This window comes from Primulina huaijiensis, chromosome 14 (assembly GCF_012295235.1).
Source record: "Primulina huaijiensis isolate GDHJ02 chromosome 14, ASM1229523v2, whole genome shotgun sequence".
Taxonomy (NCBI): domain Eukaryota; kingdom Viridiplantae; phylum Streptophyta; class Magnoliopsida; order Lamiales; family Gesneriaceae; genus Primulina; species Primulina huaijiensis.
The window spans coordinates 908135-926594 of record NC_133319.1 but is presented as its reverse complement, the minus strand read 5'-3'; the positions used below and the strand labels follow the sequence as shown (position 1 = coordinate 926594).

Genomic DNA, 18460 nt, shown 5'->3' with positions numbered 1-18460 from the left:
GAAAATCCACCATTGCTTATGTCACTCCTCCAACTTCAGATCCCTAATGCATTTTCATTCTCTCCACTGCGTCTAAGCAAAGTTTTCCACTTTTACCCCTCCAGCAGATTACTCGCGAAATCCATGTCCACTGTAGACGCCACCGCAGCCTCTGCCACTGGCGGCGAAGGTGCTCGAGTTACCGGGGAGTGGTTCTCAGTGCCGGATCTCCGGCTCCGTGACCATCGATTCACAGTACCACTCGACTACTCCCTCGATTATTCTGCTTCCCCCAAGGTCTCCGTCTTTGTTCGCGAAATCGTCTCTGGTAACGAAGCTACGACTTTCCTGTTTCAGTTGGTTTTCCCTATTTAAGCAGATGCACCCTCTCACACACAATTATGTTGAAGAAAAAATGATGATTTAAAATGTAGTGATTATACTGTAGTCACATACAACGGTGTTCGGTGTTATCCTGTCGTTGGCTGCGTTCTTAACATGTAAAAATTCCAGTTTCATGTGCAATCTTTGATAAAGTTCGACCTTTTCTCTACAAATACGTTGAGACCAATTTAATAGTATCAGAATGTAATTTGAACATCTGAGCGTGACTTCGAGACCATATCATAAATCATTGGTCCCAAAAACCTGTGCTCATTTAATAGGTCTTCTATCCATTAAATTGGCTTTGAGTATGTTTTTATTCCTCTTTTCTGGTATATTTGTTGCTACTTGCTACTGCGTGGTTAGCCACATTAAAATGCGGTGCTTGTTAGTTGTGGCTTATGAGTATACATGGGCTAAAGATGTCATTCTTAGAGCAATAGCAAGTAATGCGTACTTCGTTGTTTTTTCTCCTTTCTGTGATAGTTTATTCTTTTCTTTATTAATGTTAGCCTCTATATCTCTAGGTATTCATTAATTTAAAGATGGTGAATGATAGTCTTCCAGTTACATGATAATTGAAAACACATATTCTGTTATTTCCCTTTGCTCAAACCTTGTGAAAACTGCCATCGGTTACAGTTTCAGAAATGAATAAAAAGAAACAAGAATGTGGTGGGTAATTAATCATACAGTGTCAACATGAATATTCAAATCAGCGATGCACCAATACATACAATTCACCTTTCCAGTGGCTTGATTCTCTCTTATCCAATTCTTCTTCTTGCATCTAATGGCATTACTAATATAACGTGCACCATGCCGCACAGTTGGGAAGGAAGAACATATCCTCCCATTCTTATTGTACTTGCAGGGTGGGCCAGGTTTTGAGTGTCAGCGACCAACTGAAGCTGGTGGATGGATAAGTAAAGCATGTGAGGAATTCCGTGTTATTCTAATGGACCAGGCAAGCTATTTTGATACCCTTTTTATGTTCCTCAGTATTTTAATTGATTTCAATCTTCTTCTCTGCTGATATGTTTCTGGCACAGCGTGGTACAGGTTTGTCAACACCTTTAACACCATCATCAATGTCACAGTTCAAATCAGCGGAGGATTTGGCTGACTACTTGAAATATTTCCGAGCTGACAATATAGTGAATGATGCTGAGTTTGTTCGCAAACTACTCGTTCCCAATTCCAGACCCTGGACAGTGTTGGGGCAGGTAGACGATATATTGTGAACCCTTTGTCTTTGTGTGTTGGTATTCAGCTTGGTCTCCTTTCTTTCATGTTTAGCAGTTATATTCGGACATTTGTTCAGTTTTTTTCCCCGAGTAAGCTCTTTTGTTCTACTTAAATTCAGTAATGGTGGTCTCTATGCATCTCTCTCTCTCTGGTCCTGGGCAAATCATAATGAATGCAAAGTTCACACACCTATCGCTTCATAATGTTTCTTATTTTGCGGACCTTTCATGCATGATGCACAAATTTTGTTTTGTGAACTGTCTTCATATGGTTACATCTTGGAAACAATTCTTACATCCTGCAGAGTTATGGAGGCTTCTGTGCAGTTAGTTACCTGAGTTTTGCTCCACAGGGACTGAAACAAGTCCTTTTAACTGGTGGAATACCACCAATTAGAAGTGGATGTGCTGCAGATATTGTTTACAGAGCTTGCTATCAGCAGGTTATGACTCAAAATGAAAAGTATTATCAGAGATTCCCCCAAGATATTGAGATAATACGAGAAGTAATTGATCACTTATCCAAATCTGATGGAGGAGGGGTGAGATAACTATAACCAAAAAACAATGTAACTGGTAGAACTCACGTCTAACTTTCCCTCACTTCTTCCATTTCCTTTACGTTTGCGTGTATTTTTTTTACATAGGTACCTCTTCCATCCGGTGGTATCTTAACACCTAGGGGGCTGCAGCTCTTAGGTTTGTCTGGTTTAGGAACTAGCAATGGTTTTGAACGTCTGCACTACATGTTAGTCTCTACAGATTCATCTGCAGAATGTCTTTGTTATGTTTTCCCAATTTTTTGGTCTCTTATTTTATTGTTGTTCGCAGGTTTGAGAGGGTGTGGGATCCTGTATTAGTTCCTGGTGCTCCGAAGAAAATCAGCTATTACTTTTTGAATGCTGTAAGCTAAAACACTGTCTATTCGGCATAGACATGCCTTAACCTTCTAGTTCTTTAGTGTGTGTTTATCTGTTTGTGTTTTTTTCTTTGGATCAATCCATTGTTGTACACCACAATTCAATATTTACATGCTTTCAGTTTGAGAGGTGGCTGTCTTTTGATACAAATCCTCTATATGCTCTGATGCACGAGTCCATATACTGTGAGGTAAACATTTTGGTAGTCACTGCCTTCACTAATATTTGGAAGCACCTTGTTCTCTCGAGGTTGTCACTGCCTTCACTGATACTTGAAAACACTTTGCTGTTCATATACCTGTTTGTTCTCATGCTATTGTCTAACTGCTTTGTTATAAGTGGACTCAAGGGTTCGTCTTCAAGTTGGTCTGCTCACAGAACAAGGTCAGAGTTTGATAGCCAGTTTGATGCAATAAAATCTGTCAAAGAGGGACGTCCAGTGCTGCTTACTGGAGAGGTATGAAAGAAAGTGCTTATATTGGCTTACCAGAAAAAAATAGCTTTTAAAGAAAAAATAGGTTTGCGATTTTTGTACTGTTTCTTCAGAGGTTGTCCCTTTCTGTTTGTGTACAGAATTGATTAGCCTAAATAGCATTTGATCACTTCATGTTTATCATAGCTGTTACTATATTGCTGTAACCAGTGTCCATTTGCGCTGAATTTTTTTCCTTTAGATGGTATTTCCGTGGCTGTTCGATGAGATTCAAGCCTTGAAGCCATTTAAAGATGCTGCTCACCTATTGGCGGAGAAGAAAGATTGGCCTCCTTTATATGACATTTCAACTTTGAAAAATAACAAGGTCCTGTGCCGAAAATCTTTCTGGTCTCATGCTATTTGCAGTCAGCTTTTTTTTTTCCCCTGTGGATTGCTTTATTTCTACTGTGCTATCTGGATAATTTCTGAAAGCTACTTGTTTTAAATCTATCAATGATGAATTCAACCAAAATGAAATCTGCCAATGAAGACTATCTCACTACCATTAATATATTCATCTAACAAGTTTCAGTTTTAATCTAGTTTCGGTTTTCCAAAGACTATGAAACATACTTGAGCGTGTTTCTTTATACAAATGAATGTAAAGATTGTTAATTGTAGATGAAAAACAATTTGATAGTTGTTCACACATGTCAACAGGTATAAAATATCTGCATGCGTAGATATTAGAATATTATGTTTTGGTACTGCTCCAGGCCACTTTATGCCTTGAGAAACAATCCTTGAAGTAATAATCAACTTATAGGATCTTTTGTTTACAGGTGCCGACTGCGGCTGCTGTGTATTTTGAAGATATGTATGTTAACTTCAAGCTTTCTATGGAGACAGCTTCTGGGATTGCCGGAATTCGTTTGTGGATTACTAATGAATACATGCATTCTGGTTTGACAGACGGCGGTGGTCTGGTTTTGGAACATTTACTAGGCATGTTGAATGGAAAGAAGCCTGTTTTTTGACTTGATGCTTTTCTATATTTGCGTCACTTTATGGGAATTCATTTAAGATTTTAGTCTTCTTTAAAAAGAAAACAAAACCAAGAAAATATTTTAGAACTCGTAAAAACAAAAAGAATCAATTCTATCAATTACGTTCTTTCTCTTAACTCAGTTCGTATGCGGCCCTACTTGTTTGCTGAAACTTACAAATTTTTATGGAAAGATTGGTATGTGCAACTCCCGAACTAATTCTGTAGATCCAAATGTTCCCTTCTGGATGTAAAATAGTTTTAACCGTACAAAGACATGATTCCATATTTCTTAAAAATTCAAATTTTAAGAGTTGATTGTAATAATATAATTTTAAGTAACAACATGGTATTGCGGGCGTGATATTTTAAATATTTAACTGCGACATCAGACTTCTAACGATCATATTGATTTGAATTGTGGAGAATTGTACATGTGATCACGAATGGGTCCGCTATCAAATCAAATCAAGTTCGTTGAACAACACTTGCCCAGGTAAGTATGAATGCAGTTTAAAACAGAGTATGCGAAACGATGTTGCATTATTTGAACATCAACTTGGTATTTTATGACAAAGATCAACTGAAAAATCTAAACATTTTCTATGAAATTAAGTCAAAACTTTGGACAATCATGAAAAGTTGAATTAATTTGCTTACATCTTGTAATGTCGAAATAAAAGCCCTTTTCTAGTCACCCAAAATTTAATATGAATATCAAATGTCAAATAATGGTTGGACTTTGGATTCTTTCATTTATTGTTATGTTCTTGTAACCATTATCTTATAGATCTTTAGTCCAAGCCTGAAACCAACATATGATGTACACACACCATTCGATTTAATACCATCTTGTTCTGTACATGTATTTTTTGACTTTCTAGATGAATTTAGCATCATGAATAGTAACAAAATAGTTAAATGATTGGTATAGAACAGTAATTTTTTTTAAAAAAATAAAAATAAAAAAAGGTTAAATTGTAAATTTTTTTTTTAAAAAAAATTTCAACACAAAAATCTAAATTTGTCAACCACCACTCTATGTTTCTTCAAACACGTGTCGTATAAATTTTGGAAAAACAGGCATCATATAATAATACGAGTCGTATGACGTAATTAATATCGTAGACAAATGGTTTAGTGAAAGAATCAATCATATTAATGTTAGCGGGCACTCCACTTACCACAGCTTTATATATATTGACCAAGAATTATGATTCTCCCCATCCTTAGGTTTTTTTGTTTTTTTTAATTATTACCCATCCATGTCGATTTAATTTTACTGTAGCTCGGTAAGAAAAATATTATTATACTCATTTTTGAGAGGCTATAATTAGGATTTCGCATTTGGGAAAAAATGGGTAAACAAAGTACAGCAACATACTGAACACAAGTCAAGATCAACCTCACATAATCAAAGCATTTAGCCAAAATTTCAAATACTTTAGGGCCCACCACTGCACCCATTTTTGTATAGCTTTCTACTTAATGCGTTGTCTGCTGCAAAATTTCTACGGAGACACACGTTACATACTTATACGATATTTTTTATAATTCATAATTCGTTTCGCCATATGAGATATTTTTGTAGTGCATTTACACGTGAACTTCGATATATAAAACCCCGTAACCATTTCAAATTCAAAACACGCTGCCCGGCTCGCAAAATGCCAACGCCGATGGAGTCATCCGACCAAGTCCACCCACTCGCTCCCGCCGCTGGTCGATACACCGGCAGCGACGACGACGAAGCCGCAGCCCACAAAACGAACCGCCGAAGGTGCATCAAGTGCTGCGGCATCATCACAGTGCTCCTCCTCATCCAAGCCATCGTGGTCGTCGTCCTAATATTTACCGTATTCAAAGTCAAAGATCCAGTAATCCGCATGAACGGAGTCACCATCGACAGGCTCGAGCTACTCAATGGCACCACCACTCCGCGGCCGGGGTCTAATATATCCCTCACCGCCGACGTCTCCGTGAAGAACTCGAACTTCGCGTCCTTCAAGTATCAGAACACGACGTCCACGCTTTTCTACCACGGAGTGGTGATCGGAGAGGCGCGTGGTCCCCCGGGTAGGGCGAAGGCGCGTCGGACCATGAGGATGAACGTGACGGTGGATGTGATGACGGATCGGATCCTGCAGCAGCCGAATCTGAACTCGGATTACAGTTCGGGTCTGCTGACGATCGGCAGTTACACAAGCGTTGGCGGGAGAGTGAAGATGATTTTCTTTAAAAAACACGTGACAGTGAGAATGAATTGCAGCATCACAGTTAACGTCACAAGCAAAGCGATTCAGCAGCAGAAGTGTAAACGAAAGGTTAAGTATTAATTAATCACAACATATTAATTATATTTATGACGTGTTGTTATTATCACTGTATATATATATATATACATATATATATATATACACACACACACACACTTCACATATTCGCTTGGTTTTGTTGTGATTTGGTTTTTCAGCCTAGAGGAGCTGTCATTTTCTTTGATTAATAGATAGCTGAACAAATAGTTAATAATATTTTTTTGTATTCGCAGTTTTTATTTTTAATTAGGTATCAATAAAAGTTTAATAATTTTGAACACAACATTCTTAAAGCAATTAATAATCATGTGGTTAATTAGAATAAACCTTGTGCAACACCATAATGATAATGTCATGTTTTGGGCCTGACAAAATGGGCCAACCCAGTATACTTTTTGTAGCGGACTTCATTCATACTATTACAATTTTGATGAACGAGATATTCATAACAATCGTATTATTTTATAAAATAAATATCAAAATTTATGAGGCCCTTTCCGGAACGAATTGTAGTCAAATTGTCATCGAAATAAAAATATTAAATGGTCCAGCATGGAACCATCTTAGCATGTATGGATAAACAAGTGAATAGAGAAATATATTCGGATCCAGATTTTCCTTAGAATATGGAGTTAAAAAGACAGGCTGTCTCAAGACTTAAATTTGACAAATCAAAAACGAACAAAACTGCATTCCTCTCATCTTGTCCTGCATTGAAAAATTATGATACAATGTTGTCCTTTCCTGCAAAGAGGACCGAGCTCCATTCCCGTTCCACACTAGACATTTGGGAATCAATCCAAAACTTTCCTTACCCCCTTTTTAATAAAATATTATCGTACCAATTATGTTATTTTTTATTCCATCAAACTATGAGAAAATTTGTAAAATAAATAATTGACCAATGTTTGGGATAACACTGCCTTTTTTTAAAAAAAATTTTTATATAGAGACGTTTTCGATATTTCGTCTTATTAATTTTCTTAGATGAAAAACATTCAAGAGATTTCCAAAAGATTTCATATCAAATTATAAAATTTCAGTAATTCGTGTATTTTAATTACATAAAAAATGAGTTTTCAACCTCTCTGAATCAAATATTTTTTTATGTGCAAGCACATGCACAACCTTATATATCCAACAATGAACAATCAAGAATTAGATGTTACCATTCAAACTAATTCAATCAAGTATGAGAAATTTTTTGTTGTATTATAGATTTCTTATATATATGTCAATTTGGAGATTATAGTAGAAATAATTTTATATAGAAAGAAATAACGTGCCATGATGAGCATAATAATGAGGCCATGTTGGTTTATTAAATGAATTGCTGGTCGATATTCAAATAGTCTTAAATGTAGCAGCTCAGCACTTGACTCAATTTCCCCTCGATTCTCTCTTCATTCAGATGGCCCTGCCATTCACCACCGCCACCTCATTTTTCTCCCAATGTCCAACCAGCCATCACCTCCGCCGCCACCCTTACCTACCCTCGCCAGCCCTACCACCGCCGGACAATCCTCGTTTGCACAAAACGTCAATTCCATAGGTCTCGGCTATGCCATCGCGATCGCCCTCGGCTTCCTCGTCCTCTTTTCCACCGTCCTCCTCGCCTCCTACATCTGCTACCACACGTCCGCCTCACGCCGACGCCGCCTGGGCCAACACTCCCCGTCTTCCACAGACTCTACCCGATCGAACGAAAACAGCGTCTACCTCCCCCGGATAATCTTCGTCGCTGAGGACGACGAGAGCGACTCGCAAAACGTCGTCGTGGGGCTCGAGCAGACGGTTATCAACTCTTACCCGAAGTTTGTGTTCTCGAGGAGAAATGGGAACGGGGGAAACAACACCGTCTGCTCGATTTGCTTGTGCGATTACAGAGAGGCGGAGATGCTGAGGATGTTGCCGGATTGTAAGCACAGCTTTCACGTCACGTGCGTGGATGCCTGGCTAAAGCTTAATGCTTCGTGTCCCGTCTGCCGGAATTCTCCGTTGCCGACGCCGCTATCCACGCCGTTGCAGGAGGTGGTGCCACTGTCTCAGTACTCCGATGGGCGAAGGAGAATATGAAGAAGGGTACGTTTGGCTATTGAAGAATTATTTGGGTTTGAAGTGCTAATTTTAGTTGTTTAGGGGTTGACCGTGAAGTTTAAGACGTTTTTGGTAGGTTTAGGCAGTGGGACGGTGGCGGCCATTTATAGTCTTTTTTAAATTTATTTTTTGAGAGAATCGATCGAATTTATGATTTTTCTAGATTTTATGTTGTAAAAAAAGGAAAATAAAAAATATCAATGCGATTTAAAAAAAAAAAATCGAGATATTTATTTGCTCGTTGATTTATCCGACTTTTCAGATTTCTTTTGTTGCGACTTGAACCATTCGTGTGTTTCTTTTTTGATGCAATTTTTCTTATTTATAAGAAAACTTATTTTATCCAAATATTTTAAGAAACAAACTTTCAAATAAGATGTAAAATATATATATTCAAAATTGAAAATTAAAATAAACTTCATGTATTCTTATAAATTATAGTATTAGTTAAATTTGAAGTCAATTCATTTGCAGTTAATTTTGTACTATACACCCCCCGATTTTCGGATTTGATTGCATGTTTTTTGTGAGTTGAGATCAATCAGCACTGTGCCTTTTTGGAAGCTAAATAAAATATTCTATTTGCAAACTTATTGAATTATTCAATTTTGGTTCATTATACCTTATTTGTTTTATTTCAACTACAATAAATAAACAATCGATTGACCAAAATAATAGTAAAATAAACCGAAGATGGCGATCCCCCACTCCGATACTTTAAACAACGATTACGCCACAATACTTTTTTCATTTTATTTTTTAATTTTTTAGTTAATAAGATTAAAAACCATCTGAAATAAATTACTATATTATTATTAAGTAATAATTAAAATAATAATAATAATAATCTATATTATCTATTCAATCTTTTGTTCCCCAAATTAATTACTTACACCAATATTTTTTTCCCCAAAATTGGCATTGTAACTTATTTTCAATATTACTCATATCAAATTAGATTATAGTCCATCATTAAATTAACATTAAATAAAATTTATATAAATTATGATTATGCACACGTCGTATAATTTACTAGTAATAACAATAAATTATATGAATAAAAGCGAAACAAAAATTTTAAATTAAATCTATGCAGTAAAAGTTCATTAGGATCATAAGTGTGGTCAGTTGGACTCGTTGCCTAGGGTATCAAATGAGTTGTTTTAGACAAAGCTCAATAGCTAACCAACCCATTGGACCTTTGAGGTGGCCCATACCCTTTTACTAGGGTTTTGGTTTATATAATGCCTACATGAGATGCCGAGTATCAGTTGCGATGATGACGAACGAGTTCATCGAGACTGCGGTATTAATAATAATCGCAGCGTGAATCTCTCTCACTATTATGGTTCGTATTCGCTGAGCAACTTCTTCTTCTTCTTCTTCTTCTTCATCTAGTCTTCAATTAGATTTTCACCGAAGGACCTATGGACGAGAGGCGATTATAACGATGCCGATTCGGCCAAGTTTACCTTCGAAAACTGAATCTCTTTTGATTTTTGATCGCCGAACCGGAGGGATTTATTCCGGCCAGGTTCTCCAAAATTTCGGACATTTTCTTATTTATTATTATTAATTATGAATTTGATCGAAGGTCCCAGCGGAGAGGAATTGACTCCGTAACGAGCCCTCTCTAACACTAGCAAGTATATGCCTTCGTAGATGGATTTCTGGCCTTATCAAAGGACGCCTCAAATTTTCAATTTTGATTCGTCTTGAACCCTTTAGGCTACATACATCTTTTGTTGATTATATCTTTTATTCTTTCGATTGACACTTTTCCTGTAGATTCCATATCGCAATCTTTAGCTAAATTTCAATCTTTTTTAGTACTTCGACGAATTGAAATCTGCTTTCCCGTTTTAAATTTCTTGACTTATTCCCAATAGATTGTCAGAATAAAATGATGACAACGAGAAATATTTAAAAGTTGAATCTTATTCCAAATCGGCCTAAATTGTCGACATTTTTTGAACGGTGGGGAAGTATTCCAAGCCAAGATCATGTAAATTTTTTCTTGGCTTAACCAATCAACCACTTTATTTTCTTAAAATTACCATTTCTTTTCCTTCATTACGATTCTTCAAATTTGTCCAAGAAACTGGTCGGAGTGATGATCTGAGATTGAGCTCGCACCCCCTCTTCTAGAAGGGAGATGAGACTAGTCTCAAAATCAACCTAAAATGTGTAAAACTCGATTCAAACATCAAAATATTGACTTATATTTGAAACTTGATCTAGATATGAAAAACTAGACTCACATTCAAATTAGATTTGAAAATTTCGACCCAAATGACCAAAATTCGATCCAAATATGAAAGATTCGGTCTAGATATAATATATATATATATAATTATTTACATAAATATTCAATCAAATAGGGAAGTTAAAAATTTTAGTTGTTAAAAATGGTCAAAGTGTTAAATATATCAAAATTTTATCTGTGCCAAAAGCTAAGAATTAATAAATGTTAATGGGTTTATAACCGAGTCAAATTTCTAGTTTTTCGAATTGATGATTCGAAAATTATTTGATTCGAATTTGAGTTTATTGAATTTGAGTCAAACTCGAACAAGTTCGATTATTTTTTTTTTAATCTGAAATCGAGTCACAAATTATATTGTCTAATAGTTTGAGAGTTGTTCGCCAATTTTAATAATTTATTAATATAATTTCATTATGTATTAAATAAATAAATTTCGAGTCTTTTGAGTGCAAATTAAAGTTCGAGCAATATTTTTAAGAGTTCGCAAATGTGTTCGAATTTCGAAACGAAATCAAACTCGAACTTTAATTTGAATCGAATTCCAACCAAAATTTTTAAAATTTTCTAACTTCGAATCAAACTCGAACTTAATAGAACTAATTTAAGCTTTCAAATTTTAGTTATATTCGATTCAGTTTGTTTACACCTGGCTTGTGTGCCAGTATGAACGTTTGCAAGCCAACCAAGAAAAGTAACTTAGTTCACGTGCCGCTCTGGCTCAAATTTGACACACTGTTTGATTTGTCACGAAAAATTTCAAGATATGAAATTATTAATCCATATTTTCGACAAATTATCAATTTGCCTCTTTCATTTTTATTGGATATACTATATATACTGAAAAAATATTTCTTATCCTGTTCACATTTAAACGACAATTGCCTTAAACTATTTATATGTTTCCGAAGAATGTCGTTTATTCATTTGTTAAGCATAAAATTAAATATCAAATACTATATAATATTATGCTTAAATTTCGGGCATTCAGTCTTGGCATAGCAGTAAAACGTTTGGATCTTATGCCACAAAATCAAAATCAAAATCAAATACCAAGATTTCAGGAATTCCTCCATGTGACACCTAAAAGCAACAGACCCAAAATGGTCCTAAAATGCGTGGCCATGGATCCATATCTTCGATATTCGTCCATGTCATGTTTATTTACTTGTATTTGTTTCTCTTGTGTACGTTTACTATATATCCATGTCTCATATCTGTAATGTAAAGCTTGTTTGCAAATGCCTTTAATCCATTGAACCTAAACTCGAACAAGAACATCTGTGACGAGTAAACCATGAAGATTTAAAGACCACCTTAGTTAGAATTGCCCTATTTCTGCTTCTGAAGCAAAAGTCGAAAGTCGCTATTTTAGACATGATTTGTTCTTTTGTTCTGCTTCAAATATTAACTTTCAATCATCCCTAATAACTAATAAATGTTTGGATTTTTGACATTTACACTCATATATTTCAATATTTCCTGCTAAAAAAATGTTGATGAATTTAATTTTGACAAGGTTATAATGACTCAAGTAAAGTATGTGAGTGTAAAAAGATGACAATTTAGAGGGGATTTCAAGAAATAGGAGATCACGTCAAATTGATTTTAAGTCTTTTCCCCCTCTTTCTTGAAATATATTTTATTCTCGTCACATAATTTTCGACTAAAGTCGAGTCATTGTACATGGAGTTTGGTCCAACAGAGATAGAAGAGCATTTATTGATGGCAAGTACGTGTTCGAGAGTTGGTCCCCTCAATCTTGGCTAATTTCAGATGCTTTTATCATCAAATTATACATAATCGTGACTAATAATTGTGTTTGTTTCATCAATAAATGATAAACATACACACCGTGTACAACAACGATAGACAAACAAAAAATCGGACATGGAAACATAAAATGATGGTTTTTTTTATGGCTTATTCTCGTAACATGTTTTCTCATGGTCCTCTTTGTCTCTAGTTATCTTCTACTCAACCTGTGTTTCTTTTGCTTGGAGAGTCGGGAATCCTTAAACAAAGAAAAGAGTATTAATTTTGTAAAATTCATCATAGTTCTCACTAGCTAATTAATAATAGGATGTGAAAATCTGCGTGGTAGTCTTGTTGAATCTGCGTGAGCGTGAGTATCTGTTTATTACACAATCAAACCGACGTGTTCGGGATGTTTTATGGATAAAAAATTTAAATTTGTCGTCACCACAATTATAACTTTTAATACGATAGTCCAACAAAATCTGTTTCTGTCGATTTCTTTTTGAAGTTGTGTATTATTGTTAGCACAGATTTATGGATGAAATCAAGGTTTTGAGGATTAAGCATGAGATTCGACATGGAAGCAAGGTCCGGATTTTCAACTATTATCCCATTACCATAACAATTATCACATGCAAAACCAAAGCTGGTGGTCCAAATATCACTTTCTTTGAATGAGCTTCACGAAAAATGAATAACAATTCCCACAAAGTAACAAAAAAGAGAATAGAAACTTGCGAGGCCCTCTAAGCCGAAGGTATTCTAATCTGTTACAACATCTAATAAGAAATTATTCATTTTTTCATTACGATTTTCTCCCAATATTAACAGTCGAAAGATTCTACAACGGATTGCTTTTCATTTTCTTCTCTTTTCTTTAAGGTGTGGGAATAAAGTTACTGGTTAACTGAGCCGTACGATAAACAAGAAGGGCCGAAGACATGGTTCAGCAAGCATTATCTAAAACTCCTGCCTTGCATTTCTTGAATCTCTTTACACTCTTCTCCTTCACGTTCTTCTTTCTTGTCCTTGTCCCATTTCATTTTTCTGAGATGTTAGTAAGAAAATGTCACATAAATCAAGACTTGACAAGAATCTGCAAATAGAAAGTGAAAGCATATGAATAATATGCTAAAATAGGTAGGAATTATTACCTATTGATCTTTTACAGTATAGAATTGCTTCATTGATTGAGCTCTCAACATCACACATGCTGAGAACATTACTTGAATTCGATGGACTTAAACGAGGCGAAGATTGCGGTGAACTGCTCAAACTCTTGACCCTTTTAAGCCCATAATAAAGATCAACTTTCTTGCCAATTTTCTTGAGATCATCCCATTCAACAACCGAATAAGCCGAACTTGGTCTAGGTGACGATTCAAGTGAATCCCCACACCTTTGAATTTCACTCACTTTTCTTTCAAGATCATCCACTCTACTGCTTTTCCTCGAGCAGCCTATCGTTTTGCACATCGGCTTCATAAACCGGAAACAATTTTGTAAAATCGTTTTAGATGATTTCCTCCATTTTCCCAGCATGTAATACTGGTTCCTGTCAACTACAAATGGAGCACTTCTTGAAGATGAAACAGGCGAGGGAGGGCTAGAAAGCGGCGTCTTTTTGAACGCTTCTGGTTTTGATCTGTCGACAAACAAAGGCATGATGTGCCCATCTGAGAAAATTTCATCGGCATGAACAAGGGACACAGGAAACGCTGTGACAGGAACATCAAAGTTGAAATTCTCCTCTTTTTCACCTGATCTTTCGACTACTCGAGGCGTAAAGTTGCCGAGCAACTCATCGATAGAAGACGGTTTTCTGTCTATTAACCAACTGTATGAAAAACTTTCAGTTGCTGTTAGTGATTGAGAATTCTCCATAGTGAACAAGAACCAAGTGTAGTGTAAAGCAAGAATGAATGAGGGGACAGAAATGCTTTATATATTAATATTTCGTTGGAAATTTAAGAGTGAAATGCTATAAATTAACCTGTATATTAATTATAGCCTTAGCTCATGGTAACCCATAACTATTTNGTAATGTAGCAAGAATCTGGTAAATTGAACTTTAGTTTAGGCACACGCTTTGTAACTTATCATGCCTTTTTTCTTTTTTTCTTTTTGTTACCACTTCATCAAAATCTAGCCACAAAAAATATTCTATTGGCCATCTTTCTCGAATGGTTTATTTAATCTTTATTTTTAGAGAAAATAGTTTTGTTTCTTTCCATCAACTTGTTCAAAGTTTTATTTTGGTATTCTAATTTTTGATTTTTCGATTATTTTGGTCTAATTGCTTATATGATATCAAGAAATACTGACGTGACACTGAAAAATACTTGTGTGACACATGAAAATGATAACATGACATCGAAAATTGCTGATCTGTTAGATGTCATATCAGCAATTGGACCAAAGTAACCGAAAATAAAATTGTATACCAAAACTAATCTTTTATAACTTAATGAACCAAAATTCAAGAATTAGACAAATTTATGAACCAAAATTCATTTCCCCCTTATTTTTAATCACCAATAAAGGCCAATGCAGTCTCAGCTTCTTTAATTTCAGGCAAAAAAAAAGTATATAATAATAAAAATCTATGATATAAAATCTTTAAAAAATATATAAACGTTCATGAATAACGGGAAATAGAAACAGTAAATTTATAAGTTAATAAAAAAAATGGGGCATCCGCGCCAATCAAGGGACCTTAAATGTTGCAAGTAAATAATGTTGCTGCCATACAAAAAGTCAGAGGTTGTCAAATCAATTTAGAACATCCTACGATATTTTTATATCCATCAAATATTAACATATGTTGTTTTTTAATTCATCAACTATCCTTTAATTCAGTCGGTAAATTTTGGGTTTTCTTTTACGGTACGATTTCGAGTCGAAGGAACAATGGATTTGTGAATTGACAAAATGATAGAAAGATATAATTTGATAATGAACGTATAATTTATTTGTCAATATGTCAATTAAAACAGTGTATTAATTCCAGGATATTTAATTATGAGAAAGATTTCCGTAAGGGTCATCCTGCTGATAGTGACCTTCCACGCCTCAAACATTTAATGTAGGAGAAGTTGCCATTTACATGCATGCTCCCAAGATTTAGATTAGTTAATATAATAACGAGTAGATTTCTTGTGAGACGATCTTATATATCTTAATTCGTGAGATACATCAATTATGTCTATATTTATAATAAAAATAATATGTTTTAATAGGTGACTAAATAAAATATATGTCTCAAAAAATTCATCAATGAAACCGTCTCACATAATTTTTTGTGTATACGTTAATTAATTACCGCATTGCATTCCTCACATATTAATTATAACCAAGCACAGATTCAATCGTTTGGAAATTACTATCTGGTCCACCATATTACGTATATATATATATATATAGGAAAATCCCAAATACGAATAGAAATTCAATGCATTGGCATCCACTTATATTGCTAGTGGTCATTGATTTGAATTTAGATACATCACACAAATGTAAGAGTAAGCAAGGTCTTGTTCTTTTCACATTAAATTTGCAGTAACAAATTACCAAATACTTCTAAATGGAAAAAGAACAAAAGAGTAGGAGACAGGGGTTCCCTAGCTGTTTGTGAAATCCACAAAGGTTACAAGAGACAAAAGAAAAGAAAGCAAACTGAAACAAAAAACAGGTCCCCTACTTGGTTTTCGACCAACATCCAACTATTGAGTTGTCATTTCATCTGGACTAGTGAGTTTTGCTGATATTTGTTTCTGTTTCATGCTCGAATTCACACTTGAGAACGGGATCAAGCGTCGAAACCTATAATTTTTACGGTATTTGGATCGGATATGAAGGAGTTGTTATAGCACACATTTGTGTTGAATATCATCCCTCTATAAATTAAAAGATATAGAAGGGGAAAAGTTATTTGTTGATAAGCATGCATGTTACAACTAAGATTTCATGTTGATCGGTTGCTTTAGCTCGGTGAGTTTAATTAAGTTATCCAAGTAAAAAAGGGCCTTTGTAGGGAGGCCATGGCATAGTAGACCCTCCCGATGGGTTTTTCTAAATTACAATTTACTTACTTAATTTTCTTTTCAATGTAACGACTAGTTAGAAAAATAGAAAATATATTCTGATATGAGTTGATCTGATCCATATTTATAATGAAAAGTAATAATTTTAGCATAAAAAAATATATTTTAATTGACCAGATGAGGTTGTAGATCAGTCGTATAAAATTAAACTGTGAGACGATTTAATAAGAGTTTTTGTACAAAACATAAACAATCATAACTTTTAAACGAATCGGGAAAAAGTACACTTCCCAAAATTAAATTTTTTTATGATAAAATAGCAAATTGTGTGTTAGAATCACATTATTATTATTATTATTATTATTATTAACACCACCACTATTATTATTATTATTGTTATTATTATTATTATGATCATCATCAGGACTAGTACGTATCAGTACTATCATTATATTTTATTGTAGATTGAAAGGCTTAAATACTTGAACACTATTTCTTCTTGGCACATGTACGAAGTAACTTAATTTCAAAGAGGAAAAATGAAGAAATTGGTTTAAGAAGCTGGCGTTAATTACGTTGTAAATTCAAACTTATTAATCAATATTTGGCGTACATCTCTATTTATTCAGTCAAAATCTGACCCCAAAAAATACATGAATAAGTAGAATATTCATAAAGTTATAATCCACATTTTATGAAGGTTTTCTTAAAGAAACGAGTGCGGAAAATGGATATGTGAAATATATATAATATAGGTTGTGATTAATTAACTTTTTTTTTTCTTCTATTTCAACCAATTTTCAGATCAAACATTGGTCTTTCAACTCGAAGAAGAAAATATCATTCCACATTAAGCATAAAGCGTGATTTTAATATGAGAGAATTCTACTGACCAATTTAGTATTCTTAATTTGTAATGGGTAACCTTTTTTATACGTACAAAGACCTACTCAGGTTGCATGCACTAGTTTAGTAACGTAATTTAAACTCAGATGTCGGATTTCTTATTCCATTAATTATATGTTTCACGGCGGTATAACTTGACCGTACTACTATTGGAATAAAAAAGAAAATTATGTAAAAAAAATCTAATTTATTAGAATGGAAAACTTTAAATTTTATTTTTCTATTTTTAAAACAAGATTACTTAGTNATTTTGTTTTTTAAATATCAAATTATTATATTGAATTAAAAAGATCATATTTCAATTTCATCTCACAATTTTTTATTGCCTATACTAAGCTGCATAATTGAGATAAGTAATTTTTTTAAAAAGGAAATTTTATTATCGGATTTGGAAAAATATTATATTGATAAAAGCGCGTAGGTTTGGTAATGGCTACAGTACAATTGGAAAAAGTAATATTTAGCTAAATCTATTTGAATTCAGAAGAAACCTATAAAGGTTTCATTAAGAAGGTTCTAAAATTAGCTTACCAAAATTAGTTAAACTAATATTTACTTAACGACATCCATTATTTCTATTTTCAGGGATTATGTACCTGATTAATAAATAAATAAATATATGTATATATATGTATAATTTTGATGGTTTGTCCACCAACCGTGCCAACATACATCTGTGCTCACATGTGACATTCACTTAATGGATATATATTTTTGATATGTTTCATCACGTATAATAGATGAGTGTTGCATCATAGATGAACACAGAGGTGAGCAATATATCAAAATTGTATATATGTATATAACAAGTATATAATCAACTAATATTGTGATTTGATATGGGACAGATACAAGTAAGAAAATCCATAAAATTTGATTTAATTCGCGTATAGAAGATCCAAATTTTCACTTCATTTCTCTTAAACACCAATAATTTCAAGTACCAACACATTCCAAGCTAGCAATTTATAAAAGATGAAATTGGTTTATAGAAGCACCCGATGCGATGTAAATTAAAACGCAAGTATTCATCAATTTTCGNTTCATCGTTAACCGTCGCTAAAATTAGCGACGGTCGTAATTAAAAT

The 18460-nt window shown here is 34.2% G+C and overlaps 4 protein-coding genes and 1 non-coding gene across 7 annotated transcripts; 4 read left to right on the top strand and 1 right to left on the bottom strand.

The window, feature by feature from the left end:
• The first annotated feature begins 3 nt into the window (after nucleotides 1–3).
• Nucleotides 4–4035, top strand: LOC140957271 (uncharacterized). Of its 3 annotated transcripts, XM_073414448.1 has the most exons (10): nucleotides 4–307; nucleotides 1194–1330; nucleotides 1416–1589; nucleotides 1916–2152; nucleotides 2258–2358; nucleotides 2442–2514; nucleotides 2652–2720; nucleotides 2880–2987; nucleotides 3205–3330; nucleotides 3788–4035. In XM_073414448.1, exons 1-10 carry the CDS (start codon nucleotides 19–21, stop codon nucleotides 3980–3982), a joined length of 1509 nt encoding a protein of 502 aa, XP_073270549.1. In that variant the 5' UTR covers nucleotides 4–18; the 3' UTR covers nucleotides 3983–4035. The 3 variants fall into 3 exon arrangements, with proteins under 3 accessions (XP_073270549.1, XP_073270548.1, XP_073270547.1); XM_073414447.1 differs by having other exon boundaries at nucleotides 1964–2152; nucleotides 2652–2987; XM_073414446.1 differs by having other exon boundaries at nucleotides 2652–2987.
• Nucleotides 4036–5572: 1537 nt separating this feature from the next.
• Nucleotides 5573–6540, top strand: LOC140957564 (late embryogenesis abundant protein At1g64065). Its single transcript, XM_073414876.1, has one exon. The coding sequence runs from the start codon at nucleotides 5658–5660 to the stop codon at nucleotides 6324–6326; it is 669 nt and encodes a 222-aa protein (XP_073270977.1). The 5' UTR covers nucleotides 5573–5657; the 3' UTR covers nucleotides 6327–6540.
• A 1040-nt stretch (nucleotides 6541–7580) lies between these two features.
• On the top strand, nucleotides 7581–8632 carry LOC140957471 (RING-H2 finger protein ATL67-like). Its single transcript, XM_073414757.1, has one exon. It carries the CDS (start codon nucleotides 7758–7760, stop codon nucleotides 8379–8381), a length of 624 nt encoding a protein of 207 aa, XP_073270858.1. The 5' UTR covers nucleotides 7581–7757; the 3' UTR covers nucleotides 8382–8632.
• A 1356-nt stretch (nucleotides 8633–9988) lies between these two features.
• LOC140958135 (small nucleolar RNA snoR145) lies at nucleotides 9989–10141 on the top strand. The gene has a single exon (XR_012171731.1). It is a non-coding gene; the product is annotated as a small nucleolar RNA snoR145 (small nucleolar RNA).
• Nucleotides 10142–13073: 2932 nt separating this feature from the next.
• Nucleotides 13074–14431, bottom strand: LOC140957542 (probable membrane-associated kinase regulator 6). The gene is made up of 2 exons (XM_073414854.1): nucleotides 13578–14431; nucleotides 13074–13470 (listed from the first exon to the last, which is right to left on the bottom strand). The coding sequence occupies exons 1-2, from the start codon at nucleotides 14305–14307 to the stop codon at nucleotides 13463–13465; spliced, it is 738 nt and encodes a 245-aa protein (XP_073270955.1). The 5' UTR covers nucleotides 14308–14431; the 3' UTR covers nucleotides 13074–13462.
• Nucleotides 14432–18460: the final 4029 nt, after the last annotated feature.